Here is a 15,991-nt window from a genome sequence, read left to right as displayed (position 1 = left end):
AACACTCAGCACAGCACAGAACCTGCTTCAGGTTCTCACGCTCCTCTCCTGCCCCCGCCACCCCAGGCTCAGGAGAGAATGAGAAGAGAGCTACTGGACTTGGTCAGTCAGACTCATCTGTCCTCTTCTGTTCAGCTCGGTAGGACTCCAGGGAAGGGTAAATAAGATAATACAATTCTAGAGGCCATGTCATGTGACAGCTTGAAGGCCTGCGGAATGTTCATTTGGAGAACAGAAGGCTGTTCAGTTTTAGTGACTAAAATGTGACAGAAGCCGTTATTTTACTGTGTGGCTTTATAAGACAGAACTAAGATTAACTACTAGATAGTTTTATCTCATGTAAGGGAATGGAAACTCATGGCAGCTGAATACCCACCAAGGACCTTCGGTTGTGCTAGGTGCTTTGTATGAGTTTGTTAACATCTTTCAGAAACTGATGGATTTGGGGTTGGGGGTGGTAAGCTTGCCATTGCTGGATCTCAGATGTCCAGCTTAGCCCGGCTCCCATAAGGCAACAGTGACCCCTCTTCTGCTTCCCAGACTTGGGAGAGCCATCCAGGCCCCTTTGGAGGCAGGCTCCCTGGGTGGCAGAGAAGACCATTTGTGCTTCGTAACATGGATTTCCAACACATCTTCAAGCTTCCAAGTCTCTGCTGGATCGCTGACTGCAAGCATGGGGCTACCGTAACCTTATTTTACTGAGCTCGTATTTCTTAGCCAGTCTTGAATGTTGGGATGCTCCATGTCTACCTGGGAGGGGCTGGGCAGAGGAGAACCTGGGAGTTCCAGGAACTTAGGAGGGGTTACGTGACCAGAGATGGCACAGGAAGTAATACTCTGAGTATAAGCTTCTTGGCCGGTTGCAGCCATTTTCTTCTCATATACCTATAGCCTTGGAATCACTCCCGTGCTGAAACCCTCCAGCCTAAGAAATGCTTCTCCAGGCCAGTATCAGCCAAGGGCCTGGCAGGAACCAGAATTCAACTTGGAGGATTCCAGTGAAGAATTTAATGAAGAGACTGTTATATATGAGCGTGGAATCAGCAGAGGAACTTCAAATGCATTAGGCACACTCCAGGGTCAAGGCTACGTACTTGCTGTCTCCCTATCAGCTGTACCACCACCTCTCCACCCCCAAAGCCCCCACCATCCACCTGGCTTTCTCATCTCATTCAGGTCTTGGCTATCCTGTTAACTTTTCAAGCGAGCATTGTGGCTACTGCTCCTCATTATTCCCTTCCTCCTCCCCCACCTAACTTTTTATAGCACCCAATATCATCTGATATTTCTATATGCCTCTACTCCTAGAATCTGGGCAGAGATTTTTGTGTGTTTTGTTCATTGCTATAATCCCAGTGCCAAAATCCCTATCTGATCCAAGGAAGAGTCTCACTTGTTGAATTGATGGAATACAAATTTTACTTATTAAAGCTCACAGAGGGAATTGTCCAAAAGTGACAACTGATACATCTTTTTGCTTCAACTGACTGATCGCTTTCCTGCCCTTTTGGGGGAAGCCCGCTGAAACACAAGAGCTTTTATATGGCCACAAGAGGGCGCTGTTTGACCAGTTGTTTTTTTTGTTTTGTTTTGTTTTTTTAATTTTTAAGGCGTCTTCATGAGACCCTTCACCCTCTCCTCCCCAGACCCCAAAAGAAAAGGTAGAGCAGGGTCATGTCTACAGCCAAAGCAAACGTAGGGTGTGCCGCTACCTTTCCGGCGTTACTGTGCAAGTGAAGTGCAGTTAAAACCTGAGTCAGGGAGGGTCTTGAAAGGACAAAAGGTCATCAGAAAGCGAGAACCTTAGGAATGTGTGGGAGGAAGGAGATGCCAAAGGTGCAAGGAGCATTAGGAAGAAGGCAAGTGAAGCTATCTCAGGTCCGGAGGGATCAGAGGAGACATTATGGGGGAGATGGCATTTGAATTAGGATTTAAAAAATAGGAATGATAGTTAGGTACAAAATCGTGTTTTGCTGATCTTACGCACTATATTTTATATGTCACTTGAATTTTAGGGTAATTTTCTTCTCCGTTGAGAATGTACTATGTACATTAAACCATCTGTGTACATTTAAAAAAAAAGGTTAACTTTTTAGGACATCCACTCCAATAATACATAGTGAAATATAAACTTATATATATATATATATAATTATATTAAAAATATATAAATATATAAAATAATATAAAAATATAAATAATATAAAAATAAAAAACTTCAGGAAGGACTGAAAGCAAGCCTTATATCCACCTCATGATTTCTCAACTGAATAGCTTTGTATCTACCCCAGAGGGAGTGGAGAATGTTACAAATGAAGATGGGATTTTTTCTCTACTCTTTCTTCAGAGAAAGGAAGTCCTGGGGGAAGCCTTCTCAAGACAGGTAGAAATTGTGAATGTCTAATGAGGCCCCAGGAATCAGACCAAATTCACAGACCAACACAGTGAACACTGGTCAAACATAGTCTTTATTTAAAAGAGAGCCATGCAAAGGGAAAGCAAGGGACTAGAATGAAATGAAGAGGGCAGATGTCCAAGTCAAGGCTTCTACTTCCTTCTTGACCCATCCCCGACTCAGGGCTACAGCCATGTCCCCCTTCTTCACTGGGGGCATGTGGAGCCCCCCACGTTACTTCAGACTAATGCGGTAGAACTTCTTCCACCTCTAGAGTGAGGAGGGGAAATAAGACCTTCCTCAGCCTCTTCAAGGTGTCCCTGCTCATTACCATGGGCAGGGTATCCACAAGAAGGTCTGGGTTTACGTACTGCAGGTGGAAAAGCGCATAGCCCAGCAGCCTAATGAAGATCATGATCATGAAGACAAGACACCTGAAATGTCTACAAAGAGACATTCTTGGTTAGCCTGGGGGACAGGGATAGACCAGGATCCAGCTGTAGGAGGGGAAGCTCGCACTCATAAATAACTGAATTGCTTTCTTCAGACAAAACTGATAAGGGGATGGAGACCCAAAGGATGAGGGTAGGGGATACATGATAGCAGAAGAAGATGGATGTAGTGGTTAGGAATTGTACATGGCTCTCCTGACATATAAGCCCTCTGAAAGAATAGATGTCCATATAGAAAAAAAGTTGGAGGTGCCAAAGGAGATTTTTCCAGGTACTACATATAAGGCAGACCTTTGGGGGAGCTGCCAGAGAATGTTCAGGACTGTCACACCTATGAGTCTGATGACCAATGGTCTTCTTCTGGTCTAGTATAGCAAGGAGTTCTAGAATTTGAAATAAGATCAGGACATCTCTGACATGAACATCCAGGCAAAACCATTAGGATAGGTTTTTTCTAAACATCAAGTGTCAAAAGAGACCAACTTAAACAATAAAATGTGTGGGTGTGTAGGTGTGGGTTTGTTTTCTAGTGTGCTCCCAAGAAAACTTCACACTGAAATCTGGTCTAAGGCCTTCAGTCATTAATAATATTGAAATGTCATAAATTGAAGCTCTCCATTCAAGTGCTACATGGAGCATTTCAGAGTTAGTCCCCTTGTTGAAAAAATTAAGACAGAAAAGGCATAGAGAGTTTAGGTGATTTTTGTTTTCTAGAGTGTTACAGCCTACTATAAAAGAACTGAGAAAATTAATGAGCCCTGAACCATCTCCGCAGCAAAGAAGATAGCAGAGATGATTAGGTTCAGGATCTGAAAAATAGAAATGGGTCATACAAGAACCATAAGAATGGAAATGCAAAGTAAAATGCAACCTGCAGCTTTCATCTTGAAGAAAGAGCTACTTTTTCCAACCACCAAGTTCCACATAACTCTGGTGTTGAGGAAAGGAAGGAAAGAAGGGCTGGGAGAAATCGGGCTGCCTGATATTTTCTGGCTCATGGGTGTATTCATCCTTATTCCTTGTGCCCTTACCAAGTCACTCGCTCCTACAGAGTGAACGTGGTCCACACTGGGTAAAAACCAAGATTCTACCACTTACCTGTACCAAAAGATTCTCTTCTGTTTCTTAATGATGGTCTTCTCCTATGGGAAATGAGAAAAGCCACAGCTGTGCCTGTCCATGTGGTCAAAGAGAGGCAATGTAGCAGGGGAGCCAGGAGCCACCCAGGAGTCAGGAGTCTGGCTACCTGGGTTTCAATCCTGACTCTGCCACTTCCTAGTGGCCATAGTGTGGAACAAGGTACTGAACTTCATTAGGTCCTAATTCTAGGTTTATTACAACGGGGAGGAGGATGTGGAGAGAAGGAGAGAGAACCCAGGGGAGGAAGGGATAAAGGAAAACTCCAGTGTGGGACAAGGAAGACTTACCATGTTGCTTTGGATGGTTTCTACCAGAATTGACCCAGGTTTCACTATTTGCGAAGAGTCGTTCTGGGCTTTGAATCTGGGTGAAAAAATCAGATCTCAGAATGATATAACATAATCTGGGGGCTGATGAAAGGTGCTTTTCTAAGTCATGCAACATCGATGATTTATTTTTCAGATTCTTGATAGCATTCACTGTTCAACATTCAAAACTCATAACTGTTCAAAATACAGAGATATCAGGAAAATGTGGTCCATTCTCAAGGGAAAAGAGAGTCAATGAAGAAAAATCCTGACATCAACCTGATACTGAGTTGAAACTACAGAAATTCTCACACGTGTATGGTCACCTGACTTATAAAACAAGGCACCACTGAAAAATACACGTTCTCTTAAATAAACAGCACTGGGTCAATAGGCTCTCCAAACAGAAAACCATGATCTTGATCTTTACCTCACACCATAGATGAAACACATTCCAGATGAATGCAAATCTAAGTGTAAACAGTAACACAATAAAAAAAATTGTAGGAGAAAGCATGAGAGAATAGTTTTATCACTTAAAGAAAGGACTATCAAAAAACAAAAATCAAAAACCCCAGAAAAAAACAAAAACCGGTCTGAGAAGCACTGCACCCTCCCAAGACGGCCGAGAGACTGTCACTGCCCTCAATCAGGGACTTCATTTTTCCAAACTTACACTTCTTTTTCAAGAAGCAGCACCTCTTTTTCTTTTTCCATCTTTCTCAGAATTTCCTGGTATTTCTTCCCATGGAAACAACAACAAAAAATTGTTATAATGAAGAATTTCCCCATATTTTCATTACGATATCATTGATGATTCTCCTTAAGACTAACCCTAATACTCCAAATGGTGCATGCATGAGTGTGCACACATGAGTAGGGAAATGTTCTAATAAAATTGGGAGACAGTGGACTAGATGGATATATATGCAAAGAAAAAGACTTCTTGCTTTGGATTCTGCTTGAATTCAAATCCTAGCTCTGATGCTTGCTGTTGCTTTCCCGGAGCACATTCCCTAACTCCCCTAAACCCCAGTGCCCTCTTGATTTATAACAATAGCATCCCCATGGTTTTACTGGACAAATTAATGTAGAAACATACTGCATGTGGAGAGCTTAAAAGTACCATACATGCCATCACCTGGCACAAGGTAAATCCTTAACATACATCTGTTTTGTTGTTGCTGCCATATAAAAGTCATTTTCCCCAATGGCAGATTTTAGCCTAACGAGAAACCAAGGAACCTATGGCTTTGGAGGAATTCTGCCTCTTCTCTGAATTGCCCCTACAGGTAAAATACCTTTATGTAGTGGGCCTGGTCCTTACAGAGCTGGTGCAAAGATTGGTAGTCGCTTTCCATCTAAAAAGAAGAGAAAATTAACAAGTCTCACCAGAACCAAGCCTGGGCTACTCCTGGGGACCCTAACTGGTGCATTGGACATTTGGCTGGTTACCTAGCAACTTCTGATTTTAAAGGGAAACAAGTATATCGCAAAGCAGTGATCTCGTCATTCATAGGCATGGTATAATTTTGAGGCCAACTAAATTGTTTGCCTCGGTTGTCATTTGCTTGTCAAGTGAAACATCAGGAGAGGTGATCGGGGCACTTAGGTTTGGGATTCAGCAACAATATTTTGAATATTAAGGGTAAAAGCGTGTTTAAGAAATGGTAAAACCAGTACTTGGAATATAAGTTTTCATACTCCCTTCACCTGCATGTGAATCAGAAACTCCTCTGCCAGATGTTTTGCTCCCCCCTCCCATGCCTTCAGCAGTCCTGTTTCTAAGACTTTGAGGTGGTCTCCCATTTACATCCTGGACAGACCCTCAGTGAGGAGACACTGCCTCTACCTGGAGCAGTTCCTTCTCTTCCCTTGTGCAGGATTCTATTGACTTTTGTAGTCTCCCCTGGAAGACAGCAGAAAGTTAATAGTATTCTTTTGTGGAAGGCAAATGGGTAATGATCACCCTCTCTCCAGACCAGTAGAGAACATGATAAAAATGGCTATCATGTATTGAGGGATTGAGGACATGCTTTCACCCTCGGGTGGGCACTCTCATTAACCCTACCTGATAGATGAGGAAACAAAGGCAAGAAGTTAAGCGTTTAACTTCTTTAAAAGTCACATGGTGGCAGAGCTGACATTCAAGCCTCGGTCATCTGACTGCCTTTCCTCTGAGTCTTACCATCCTCTTTCTTCTAGCCCAGCTGACCAAAGCTCACAAGCCTCTTTCTCCCTCTTCTCTCCCTGAGGGTGCACTCACATAAATCTGTACAAAGTTTCCCAGCAGGGTCTCTGTACTCTATGGGGCATCCAGTTCATTCATTGATTCAACAAATATTGAGCATCTACTATTGCCAGGCACTATTCCAGGTACTTGGGGAAATAGGAGTGATCAACATAGATAAAATCTCTCACCCTCATTGGATCTACCTTCTCATAGAAGAAAAAGATAAACTGCATTTTAAAAATAGAACTATTTTTGGACTAGAAGCCATGGGTTTGGAAAATGAGGTAAGCTTATTGACACATCTCTGTGTAATTATGGAAGTTCATATTCACATCCTACCTGAATATCCACATTGGGTCATTCAGACACAAGCTTCTTGGTGGGTCCTGATGTGCCTTCAGCATGTGTGTTCTAGTGACTGATGGGTGATGAGGTCTTGAGCAATCCCCTCTACTTTGATGACATTGAAGTGACCTCTGTGGTTACTTGACTTGTCATGTTATGAATGCCCCACAGGCCATGAGGTAAAGGAGACATTGGCTCTCCTCTGAGAAGCACACAGATATACCTCACCTGGGAGAGTCCTTGAAAGCAGTTCCCCCTGAACTTAGACTTGACACACATCTCTCAGAAAATCTCTAGTTTTGCTCTTCTACTCACCTTCAGTTCTGCCAACATTGGCTTCAGGGTTTCTTTATTGAGGTCATCCTTCTTATGTCTCCTTGAAATCTGAAATCCCCCAAACCGTGAACTGAGTGAGGCACAGAGACATAAAAAGCTACGATCGTGGCAGAATTTGGGGTTGCAGGGCTATGGAATGGTGGTGGTTAATGAACTTAGATCCCAGGTAGAAACTTGATAGAAAAGTGTGCTCATGGGAGTTGCCTGACTCTGGGCTGGCATGACCTCCCATAGGCCATGAAAACAACTGCCCAGGGAGCAAGGAGGAAGGCACAGAACAGCTGGGGCAGGAAGAGAAAAATCTTTTCTCCCATAGTCAGTCCCTTAGCTCTCTCAGTAGATCTGTAATCCCAGGAAACAAATGGGGTGTTCATCCTAATAGACGCTGTGAGTGGCAGAGGGGATGGAGCACATCTGTTTAGCCAGTTGCTCCTTTTTGGGTCTTTCTTTTTAAAAATATTTTTCTTGTTTTTAAAGATTTTATTTATTTATTTGAGAGAGAAAGAGAGAGAGAGAAGGAGAACAAGTAGGGGGAGAGGCAGACAGAAGGAGAGGGAGAAGCAGGTTCCCCGCACAGCAGGGAGCCTGATGTGGGGCTCAATACCAGGACCCTAGAATCATGACCCGGGCCAAAGGCAAATGCCTAACCGACTGAGCCACCCAGGCACCCCCTTCTTAGGTTTTTCTGACTAGAGGGTTCTGGAGTTCAGATGACTTTGTCAAGATTCCTAAGAAATGAGCCTTCAGCAAAGATGGCTCCCTTACCTTCTTCTGAAGCTCCACCACATTCCTGCTCAGAATCTTGTTACTTTTTTCCTGTGGAAAAGAAGTAAAGGAGGATACACCTGCTCTGCTTCTGTACTTTCCCTCTCCCTGGGTCTCTAAAATATGGTCTGCGGATAAGTGTGCTGAGGGAGAGAAGGACACTCTGGCCCCACACAGAGGAAATGGGAAGGGAGCCCAGGCACGGGGCCCCCACGACAAGTGCTTCTCTCTCAGAGCACTCTCATCTGACTTCTCCAGACATAGCAAGGACCATGGATGATGATCCCCAGGGAATGAGAGAGCAGCAGCAGACCGAAGCCAAATGCATCACACAGTCCTTTTCTAGATACCTTCTTACCAACTTGACTGTCTCTGATTCCAGGTTCCTCAAGGTCTCCTCCTCCTCAGGTTTGATATGGTTCAATTCCTCCCTCTCGCTGGCTTGTCCTAGTGACAGGACAATCTCTCCTTCCAGACTGAAAAATACAGACACCAGATGTGGATTAGTCATAAGGAAGCTGCCAGTGCCTCAGCTAAGGAAGCCAAGGTCTTGGGGGGGCCAGACTGAGTCCCAAATGCATTGGCAATACAACGTCAGCCTCATGGAAATTTAATGCCGAAATCTATACGTAAAGCCTCTGGGGGCATCACAGTTCATGCTTCAGAATTTCATACACCAAGATTTACCAACAAAAATGGAAATCTTCCTCCCACCTTCTCTTTATTCCAAAGGGCATTCTGTTGAGGAGAAGCCCTTCCCTCACCAACTGCAAAGCCTGACCTTTGAATAGCTTCTTCCTTCTCTTGAATTTTTCTGAGAAGAACTTGATTTGCCTCATCCAGTCTCTGCAGGTCCTTTTCAAGGTCTGAGTTCAGGTAGTCAAGGTTCTGTTTTGTGACTTCTAATTTCGGTATGTCCATCATCTCCTGCCTACAGGAAAATCATCTTTCTTACTGAGCTCAGGACAGGAAAACAGGGGAGCCTTAAGAAGATTTTCACTGGTAATCTCGTTCATTCCCCCATCTTCTGCTGTTACTATGTCTAAGCAACCCTGTTATAATTTGCCATGATAAATTGATTTCTGTAGTGTTTCGCATGGAATAAATTCCTGGAGTCAAGTTACATTTTTAAAAAAAATTTTTAAAGATTTTATTACTTATTTATTTGAGATGTAGAGAGAGAGCAATCTAAAGAGCAGGAACAGGGGAGCAGAGGGAGACAAGCAGACTCCCTGCTGTGCAGGGAGCCTAATGCAGGACTTGATCCCAGGACCCTGGGATCACAACCTGAGCTGAAGGCAGCCGCTTGACTGATATTGAGCTAGCCAGGCGCTCCTCAAATCACATTTTAATTTTAAATATTATAAATGGAACCCATTAAAACACAAACCTTTTATAAAGCAGAATTTTTTTTTTCATAAAAACAATTATGCTCCAAGTTACTATTTTATTTATTATTTTTTTTAATTTTAGGGAGTATATAGAATCCAAGCTACAGCTATGAAGCATTTAAAGATCTGCCAGGGTGAGGGGATATCTCCAGTCCCTTCTGTTACAGTCTCCTGAGGAGTTTATGCTGCGTGTTTTCTACGCTAGTCAAGTAGGTCTAGCGGCTGGATGGGGGCCAGGGGAGGGAGTGGATCTTTTCTCCAAATAAGACTGACTTGCTTTTTGAGGTCTTAGCTATTTCTGAAAACCCTGCCATGCTTGGTATGAGGAAGTTCAAAGATCTGAAACTAGGGTCTTTTCTCTGCAGGAAGGGTCCCAGGACATAGGGAGATAATGTCCTGCATCATGGAGGTTCTCTTCGCTATGGATTGGGGCAGAACATTCACATAGCAGCTCCTCTACTGAACTTTATCATCCTCATTTCTTACACATTATCCAGTGGGTCCCGTCCAGCTCCTTCCATTGTGGTTTCCTAAAATGTTAACACACTCGTTTATTATGGAAACGTCGCCCCTAATGTCCAACATAGTAACATTGCCCTACACTGGCCCAGGAGGGAGCAGGCAAAAGTTTGACCAGGAAAGACAGAGCCGAGAAGAGACCCATGCCTCCTAAACCCTTCTGCTTTCCAGCATCAACTGCAGTGTTTTGCTAAATTCCAGTAATCCAGATTGTGTTTTAACTTAAAATTGTGTAAGTGAATCCCACTGGAGTACAAAAGTCTTGTTTTCACACTTTGGCTACCTTTCCCATTCCTGGGCTGCCATTTGTCTGGTCACAGGTGATACACTAAGGGCACTCAAGCTTATATCTATTGGCAAATGCCCTGAGAGTTCATTTCTAACCCAGATCTCCAGGGAAACTTAGGGGAAAAAAAAATAATAGAGAAGAGCCAGAGGGTCCCATAAAGCTGGCTGCCTGATTTCTAGGTCTGTTGCCATCAGTGTTCTAACAAGCTCTAGATGACACAGGCTGAGTCGATTCTAAAATAGCAGCAAAAACAGCAGGGTGGAGAGCAGGATACAACTACCAGCAGGAAAAAACAAATGTTGGGCTCCCAGGGACGTGTCTCCTAATCACTGCCCCAAAGCTGAAGTTCAGAACTGAAACTAATCTAAGAAATGTAGAGTTCCATACTCCCCTCTCCTTTCATGTTTCAGCTTCTCTCCTTTTTCTCTTTCCTCTAAAGCTTTTTGGCTTTCCCTTTTTAATTCCTTCTCACACCTCCTTCCCCTTTCATCGCTCCCCTGCATTTTTCCTACTCTCTTTACACACAAGGCATCCCAGGTTTTGATGATGGCCTCTGAACTCACCCTTCTCTTCCCAACTGAGATTTCTTCAGTTCCCACTGAGATTCCCAACCGATTGTCAGAACTTTCAGAAAACGTTCTCTCCTTGCTCATTGAGTTCTCCACATAACACCAGACCTGTCCCCTCCGGTGGGGCGGGGCAGCATGTCACAGTGGGTAGGGGTGGGGGGTGGCAACAGCTCCACCTCATCCCTGTAGGCAGCATGGGAGCAGAGTTCAGAACTTCCTGGCAGTTTAAATCTCTTCCTACACAGCAGTAAGATCTATGGAACCCATTTCCGGACACAGGGCAAGTCCCTTCTGAGACGGCAGTCAGCTCTGTGGAGCACGTTTCTTCACGTCCCCAAGGCCCCAGGCCTAGTGGCAGTTGAGGTCACTCTCCTTTCTGTTCCTTCTTCGACTGTTTGTGGTACATGTGCAGGTTGTCGCACCCAAATCCAAATTATGCATTTCTCTTGAAGGCATCAATGGCGTAGGAATGCTCGAGAGCAGGCCAAAGGAGTCAGAGATGTCTTATCTGTGGGCCAAGCACGTCCTTCTTCTCTCCAAGTTGGACTTCTGGAACTACAAAACCAACTCCTTTATTTCCCCAAACTGGCACTGCCAAGACATTGGAAGGGAAAGGTCTGATGTTTCAAAGATGGAGTGAATGGAAGGTGGAACAGGGAGGAGAAAAGAGGAGTGTTAGGTCCTGAAACCCGATTCCACTGCCTCCTCCTTCAAAATTCCTCCTAATTTTCTGAGTTTCTTAAGTTACTGGAGCATTAGATGGGACTTCACATGCCAGTGTCACTCTGTTAAGCAGTTCTGGATTCCCTGATTGAGAAGATGAGGCATACACAGAACTGGAGAGATATCAGTCAAGGTGTGTACTTGGATTTCAGATCTGTCCTTTGCTGTCCCTTCAACTGAATTCATTCCTCCATGATGTCACTAGTGTGACCTTTTCCAGCAGAATTGTGCTAATCTCAAGTCCTTGGAAAGGCCTTACAGAACAACCCACTGTCTCTCCAAGAAAGTATCTCTCCCACACCATAATATCTGTTGAACTTGTAGCCATCCTTCTCAGCTCACTTCAAATGCTGCTGCTTCTACATCTTCCCAGATGCCATGCCTTCAATCCCAGCATAAGAATCCCCCAACCTCTGTTCTCCTCTTTTGGTATTTTATATTGTTTTTAGGACATGTGCACATACTTGTCTTTATTCTACAATCAGGCTAAAAACCCCTTGAGAGTGTATGCTTTCATCAAAGCCATTTTGATTTCCCTCCGCAGTTGAGGTCCAGGAGAATCATTTACATAGAATTAAATGGGAATGTTGCCCCCTGGAGTTGCTCAAGTGTAGTTGGGGGGGTTGTCTTTGAAAATGGAGAGCGGAAATAGGCTGGGTAGGGACAGACAGCACCTGACTGGCACTCCATTCTGGCTTTTCAGAGTTGGGTTACCTTGGGCAAGTTACTTGATCTCTCTGAACTCAAGTCTTCTGACCTGTGAGATGGGCATTATTCCTACTTCACAAACTTGTGGTGGAGATGAAATGAAAGAATATATGTGAAGCTCTTAACACAGTGTGGCACATGGACACACTGAATTCTCATCCATTCTGCAACATAACACATGCTCTACTTTTCTTACCTTCGCACATGGCGTTATGCTGAATGTTTTTACGCGAAACCAATGAATAAATGACTCCTGCCACTCCCTTTATCTAGAACAGGTGTTCTCCTCCCTTTCCTCCTTACACCTGAGAGACTCTCCCCTGTGCACCCGATTAGTACAGTGCCATTAGCAGCCCAGCAGCCATAGCAGAATTCTCAACAGAGATTTACTACCCTCCAGAGACGGATCCACAGCCATCCGGGATGCAGTGTGAAAGCTTCTGCCCCAAGTCCCAGAGCAGCAGCTGCCTCTGCTTGAGAATCACCAATGAAGAACATATCCTCTGCACCAAACTGCCTCTCTCTTTTCCGTGAAGACATTGCACAAGTTCACCTTCTCCACGAACTCTTCCGAAATTTACCTTTCTTAGCTTATTGCCCCAGGTAGACAATGTGCACTTTGAAATGACCATGTTTTCCTCTTTTCTTTGACACTGAGAAGCAAAAACACCACATTTGAAGCTCCAGTCGTGACCATACAGACATTGTGACCTGTGTAGCTTTCCCTTGGTCCTATTCATTTTTCATGTGGTTCTGATTGTTAACTTATTTTTGTTAATATTTTGTATTAAATAGATAGTTCCAGGTGACACAGCTATAGGTAAGTGTAAATACGGACATAGAGTTATAAATAATAGCAAATAGATAAAGATCTGAGAGGGGTAGTGTGTTCAGGTGTCACGGGTAAGAACATTGGCTGTGGAATCAGACCACATTGACTTTGAATACCTGCTCCAGCCCTTCCCAAAGGTGAGATCTTGGACAAGTTCTTCAACGCCTTGCACTTGAGGTTTCTCGTTAGTAAACTGTACTTGGATCATTCTATGGCATATAAGGTACTTTGAAAATGCATCCCATAGATATAAACTCTTTTTCTTCCGCACTCCTTAATAAAAACTTGGACAACTAGGGACCATGTGTTCTTTTTCCTTGGTCTATCTCCGTGCAGTGTATAATCTGTGGATATGAAACCCTCACTGCGAGTACATACTGAAATACTTTCTTTCTTCATATAGTTCCATTCATGTCATCCTAGCAAATAGGAAGAATGATATCCGGGCACAGGCACGAGGGTGGCTCAGTCCATTAAGCGTCTGCCTTTGGCTCAGGTCATGATCCCAGGCCCACACTGGGCTCCTTGCTCAACAGGGAGCCTGCTTCTCCCTCTTCCTTTGTGACCCCCTCCCCCACGCTGTGCTCCCTCTCTCTTTCTTTCACTCTCTCTGTCAAATAAATTTAAAAAAACTCTCAAAAAAAAAAAAAAACAATGGTATATTTGTACCAAGATATCAAAGACTTTGACTTCTCTGTTTTTAAAAAATCAATCTAAACAATAGCTGGTTAGATTTCCTGTGGCCCTCCCTGCACCTAGCACTTACATTGGTGATGACTCACTAGGGAGCTCAGAGCTTCAGCAGCTTAGGAAAACAAAGATTTGATGGCTCCTATTTACTGTTTTGAGTTCTGATTTTTATTCTCAACAGCTTGGTTTTATTGAGAGCAGCTCCTGTTTTGTTCCAGGACCCTGAGGCCATAGAGGAGGCCTGTGCTCATTTGCATGGTTGCGGAATTCAGTTTTAACCTTTTTGTTAGAAATCCCCCAAGTCAGAAGGGTTTGTGTCATTATGCTATTTTAGTTCTCTACAAATATCACATCATGGCAAGACAAATTGTTGCAGTGTCAGGAATTAACTTTTCTGATTAAGGAGAATTACTTTTCAGTCAGTGGATTGTATACCTGGAAGAAGATAAAAAATTTGATTTAATATGGTTTTGAAGACCTTAATATTCCCTGATTTCCATAGAAATATTTTTAAATGTTCATCTTTTGAGTTTTAGAAGAGATACACTTATTTTGCATTTTATATAACTTTTCATAACATGAATACTAAGTTGTCAATCAAAACTAAGAATAAAATAAATATTTCCTATATCCATAAGAGGGAGTTGTTTAGAAGGTAACAATGGAACTGTACAATTGGTTGTCAAAGTTTATAATACCAGGATGGAAATAGAATGAATGGCATCAGCACCAAAAAAGAAAAAATATCCTGTCCAACTCATCATGATAAAAAAAAATTTCTCCTGATATTCTTAATATCTGGAAGGGATCTACCTGCTAAGAATTCCTGGATTATTTTTTAGGACACTGGGTCACTTAAGATAAAAAATAATGACAACAGTAGATTCCTAAAAGCTCTAAAATCTGGCTTCTACTCTGTAATGCAACCTATAGTAGAGTGTTTGGAAAATTTTGCTGGTGTCCTGCCTTTCCTATTAGGTGGATTCATTGAAAAAATGAAAAACTCATTTAGACAATTTCTGGTAATATTTTATGTTCAGCAACAAGACCTTCTTAACAACAAAATAATTTCTGTGTAAGCAATAGCTTCTTTGCTGTCAGTGGGATGTAAATTGACACAATAATTGGAAAACAAAATTGGAAAACAAAAATTGGAAAACAAAATTGGAAAACAAAATTGGAAAACAAAAATTGGAAAACAATTAGAGCAATCATCTTCTTTGGCCAAACCATTTTTGGAAAACTGTAAATGGCAAAACAGAACATGTACCTGCTCTACTCCAGAGGAAAGGCAGCCAGGCTTGGGTTCTTGATGTCTGAGGTCCCTGTTCCTCCAGAGAATGTACAGGAGGTAGAGTTCACAGTTCTCAGCTGAAAGAAAGAGGAAGAGGTCTTCCACAAAAGGCAATCTCCAAATAGACATTTTCCCTTAGTCCCAGTCTATTGCAAGCCTGTTGAAACTCTAGATTTGCCATGATGGCTTTAAACAGAAGTAGGAAGGAGCCCATTTCCAGTGAGGGGGGACTTGGTTCTGAAGCTTCAAATTTGCAGACTGCCAGTGTGAGGGCTCCTATTGGCCATGGACGTGTTAGGCTTGACCCATAACGTGTTAGTAATTTTTAGTTGTCAGCAACTTTAAAACAGGAGATTTGGGGTGAAAGTCTTGAATTTCAGTTCCTCTTAAAAGATCCAATATGATAGCATTGGATCCATATTTGGACAAAATATTCACTCCCCAGTCAGCGCTGTCCCCATCAGTCCCTATTGGCTTACACTCAGGTTGTTCATTAAATTCATCCAGCTCTGAAGGCATGTGCAATACCTGACTTGTGGATTCTGTGAGGGGTATAAAAATATGGTCCTTCTGCTTCTAGTTTTCCTGCTAGAAGACGGGCAGGAGGCCAAAGTAATGCCCATGGAGGCAGGGCACTAAGTCACATGGTTCCCAGAAGCGGCAGAGTAGGCCCTTGGGGCCAGCAGCAGGGATCTGGCAGGGAGGGGCTGGGGTCAGTAGGAGTGGCTGCTCCTCAGGCCTCACAGCAGCCTGTAGGGAGAGAATATCAGTAGGATAAGGACCAAAGGGGAATACTTCCTGCTTTTTTCTGGATAACAGAAGCTCAAGATCCTGGTATAACATGAGAAGGGGTGGATGACAAGGGGAGAAAGTCACAGAAATGAATGGATACTGGGCATCTCATTGCTCTTACAGAGGAGAGCTCAGGAACAGATTTGACTTGATAAAGAAAAGGAGATATGATCTTTTTTGCATTTTGATTATGGTGAAACATTCATTCCT

General features: G+C 43.2%; 1 protein-coding gene and 1 long non-coding RNA gene across 3 annotated transcripts in view; one reads left to right on the top strand and one right to left on the bottom strand.

Annotated features, from left to right (window-relative positions):
- Positions 1-15,991, top strand: part of LOC116590856 — a 29,760-nt gene that overhangs the window by 11,765 nt on the left and 2,004 nt on the right. The window contains exon 2 of the long non-coding RNA XR_004285762.1: positions 9,448-9,574. This is a non-coding gene — a long non-coding RNA (uncharacterized LOC116590856). The remainder of the gene's footprint in view (positions 1-9,447; positions 9,575-15,991) is intronic.
- Positions 2,456-15,991, bottom strand: part of LOC116590852 (transmembrane and coiled-coil domain-containing protein 5B-like) — a 32,892-nt gene continuing 19,356 nt past the window's right edge. The window contains exons 1-12 of one of the 2 annotated variants that reach the window (XM_032343208.1): positions 10,737-12,418; positions 9,852-9,895; positions 8,756-8,905; positions 8,333-8,450; positions 7,975-8,025; positions 7,189-7,257; positions 6,148-6,204; positions 5,597-5,656; positions 4,972-5,036; positions 4,275-4,350; positions 3,946-3,989; positions 2,456-2,838 (exon numbers count right to left, since the gene is read on the bottom strand). In XM_032343208.1, the coding sequence (XP_032199099.1) occupies positions 2,640-2,838; positions 3,946-3,989; positions 4,275-4,350; positions 4,972-5,036; positions 5,597-5,656; positions 6,148-6,204; positions 7,189-7,257; positions 7,975-8,025; positions 8,333-8,450; positions 8,756-8,905; positions 9,852-9,895; positions 10,737-10,826 (1,023 nt within the window). In that variant the 5' untranslated portion in view covers positions 10,827-12,418 and the 3' untranslated portion in view covers positions 2,456-2,639. Of the gene's footprint in view, positions 2,839-3,945; positions 3,990-4,274; positions 4,351-4,971; positions 5,037-5,596; positions 5,657-6,147; positions 6,205-7,188; positions 7,258-7,974; positions 8,026-8,332; positions 8,451-8,755; positions 8,906-9,851; positions 9,896-10,736; positions 12,419-15,991 lie in introns of those variants that run through there. The other variant, XM_032343209.1, reaches the window with a different exon arrangement.

Source organism: Mustela erminea, chromosome 5 (genome assembly GCF_009829155.1).
Source record: "Mustela erminea isolate mMusErm1 chromosome 5, mMusErm1.Pri, whole genome shotgun sequence".
Lineage (NCBI taxonomy): Eukaryota > Metazoa > Chordata > Mammalia > Carnivora > Mustelidae > Mustela > Mustela erminea.
Note: the sequence above shows the minus strand (reverse complement) of the source record. Positions and strands in the feature narration are given on the sequence as shown.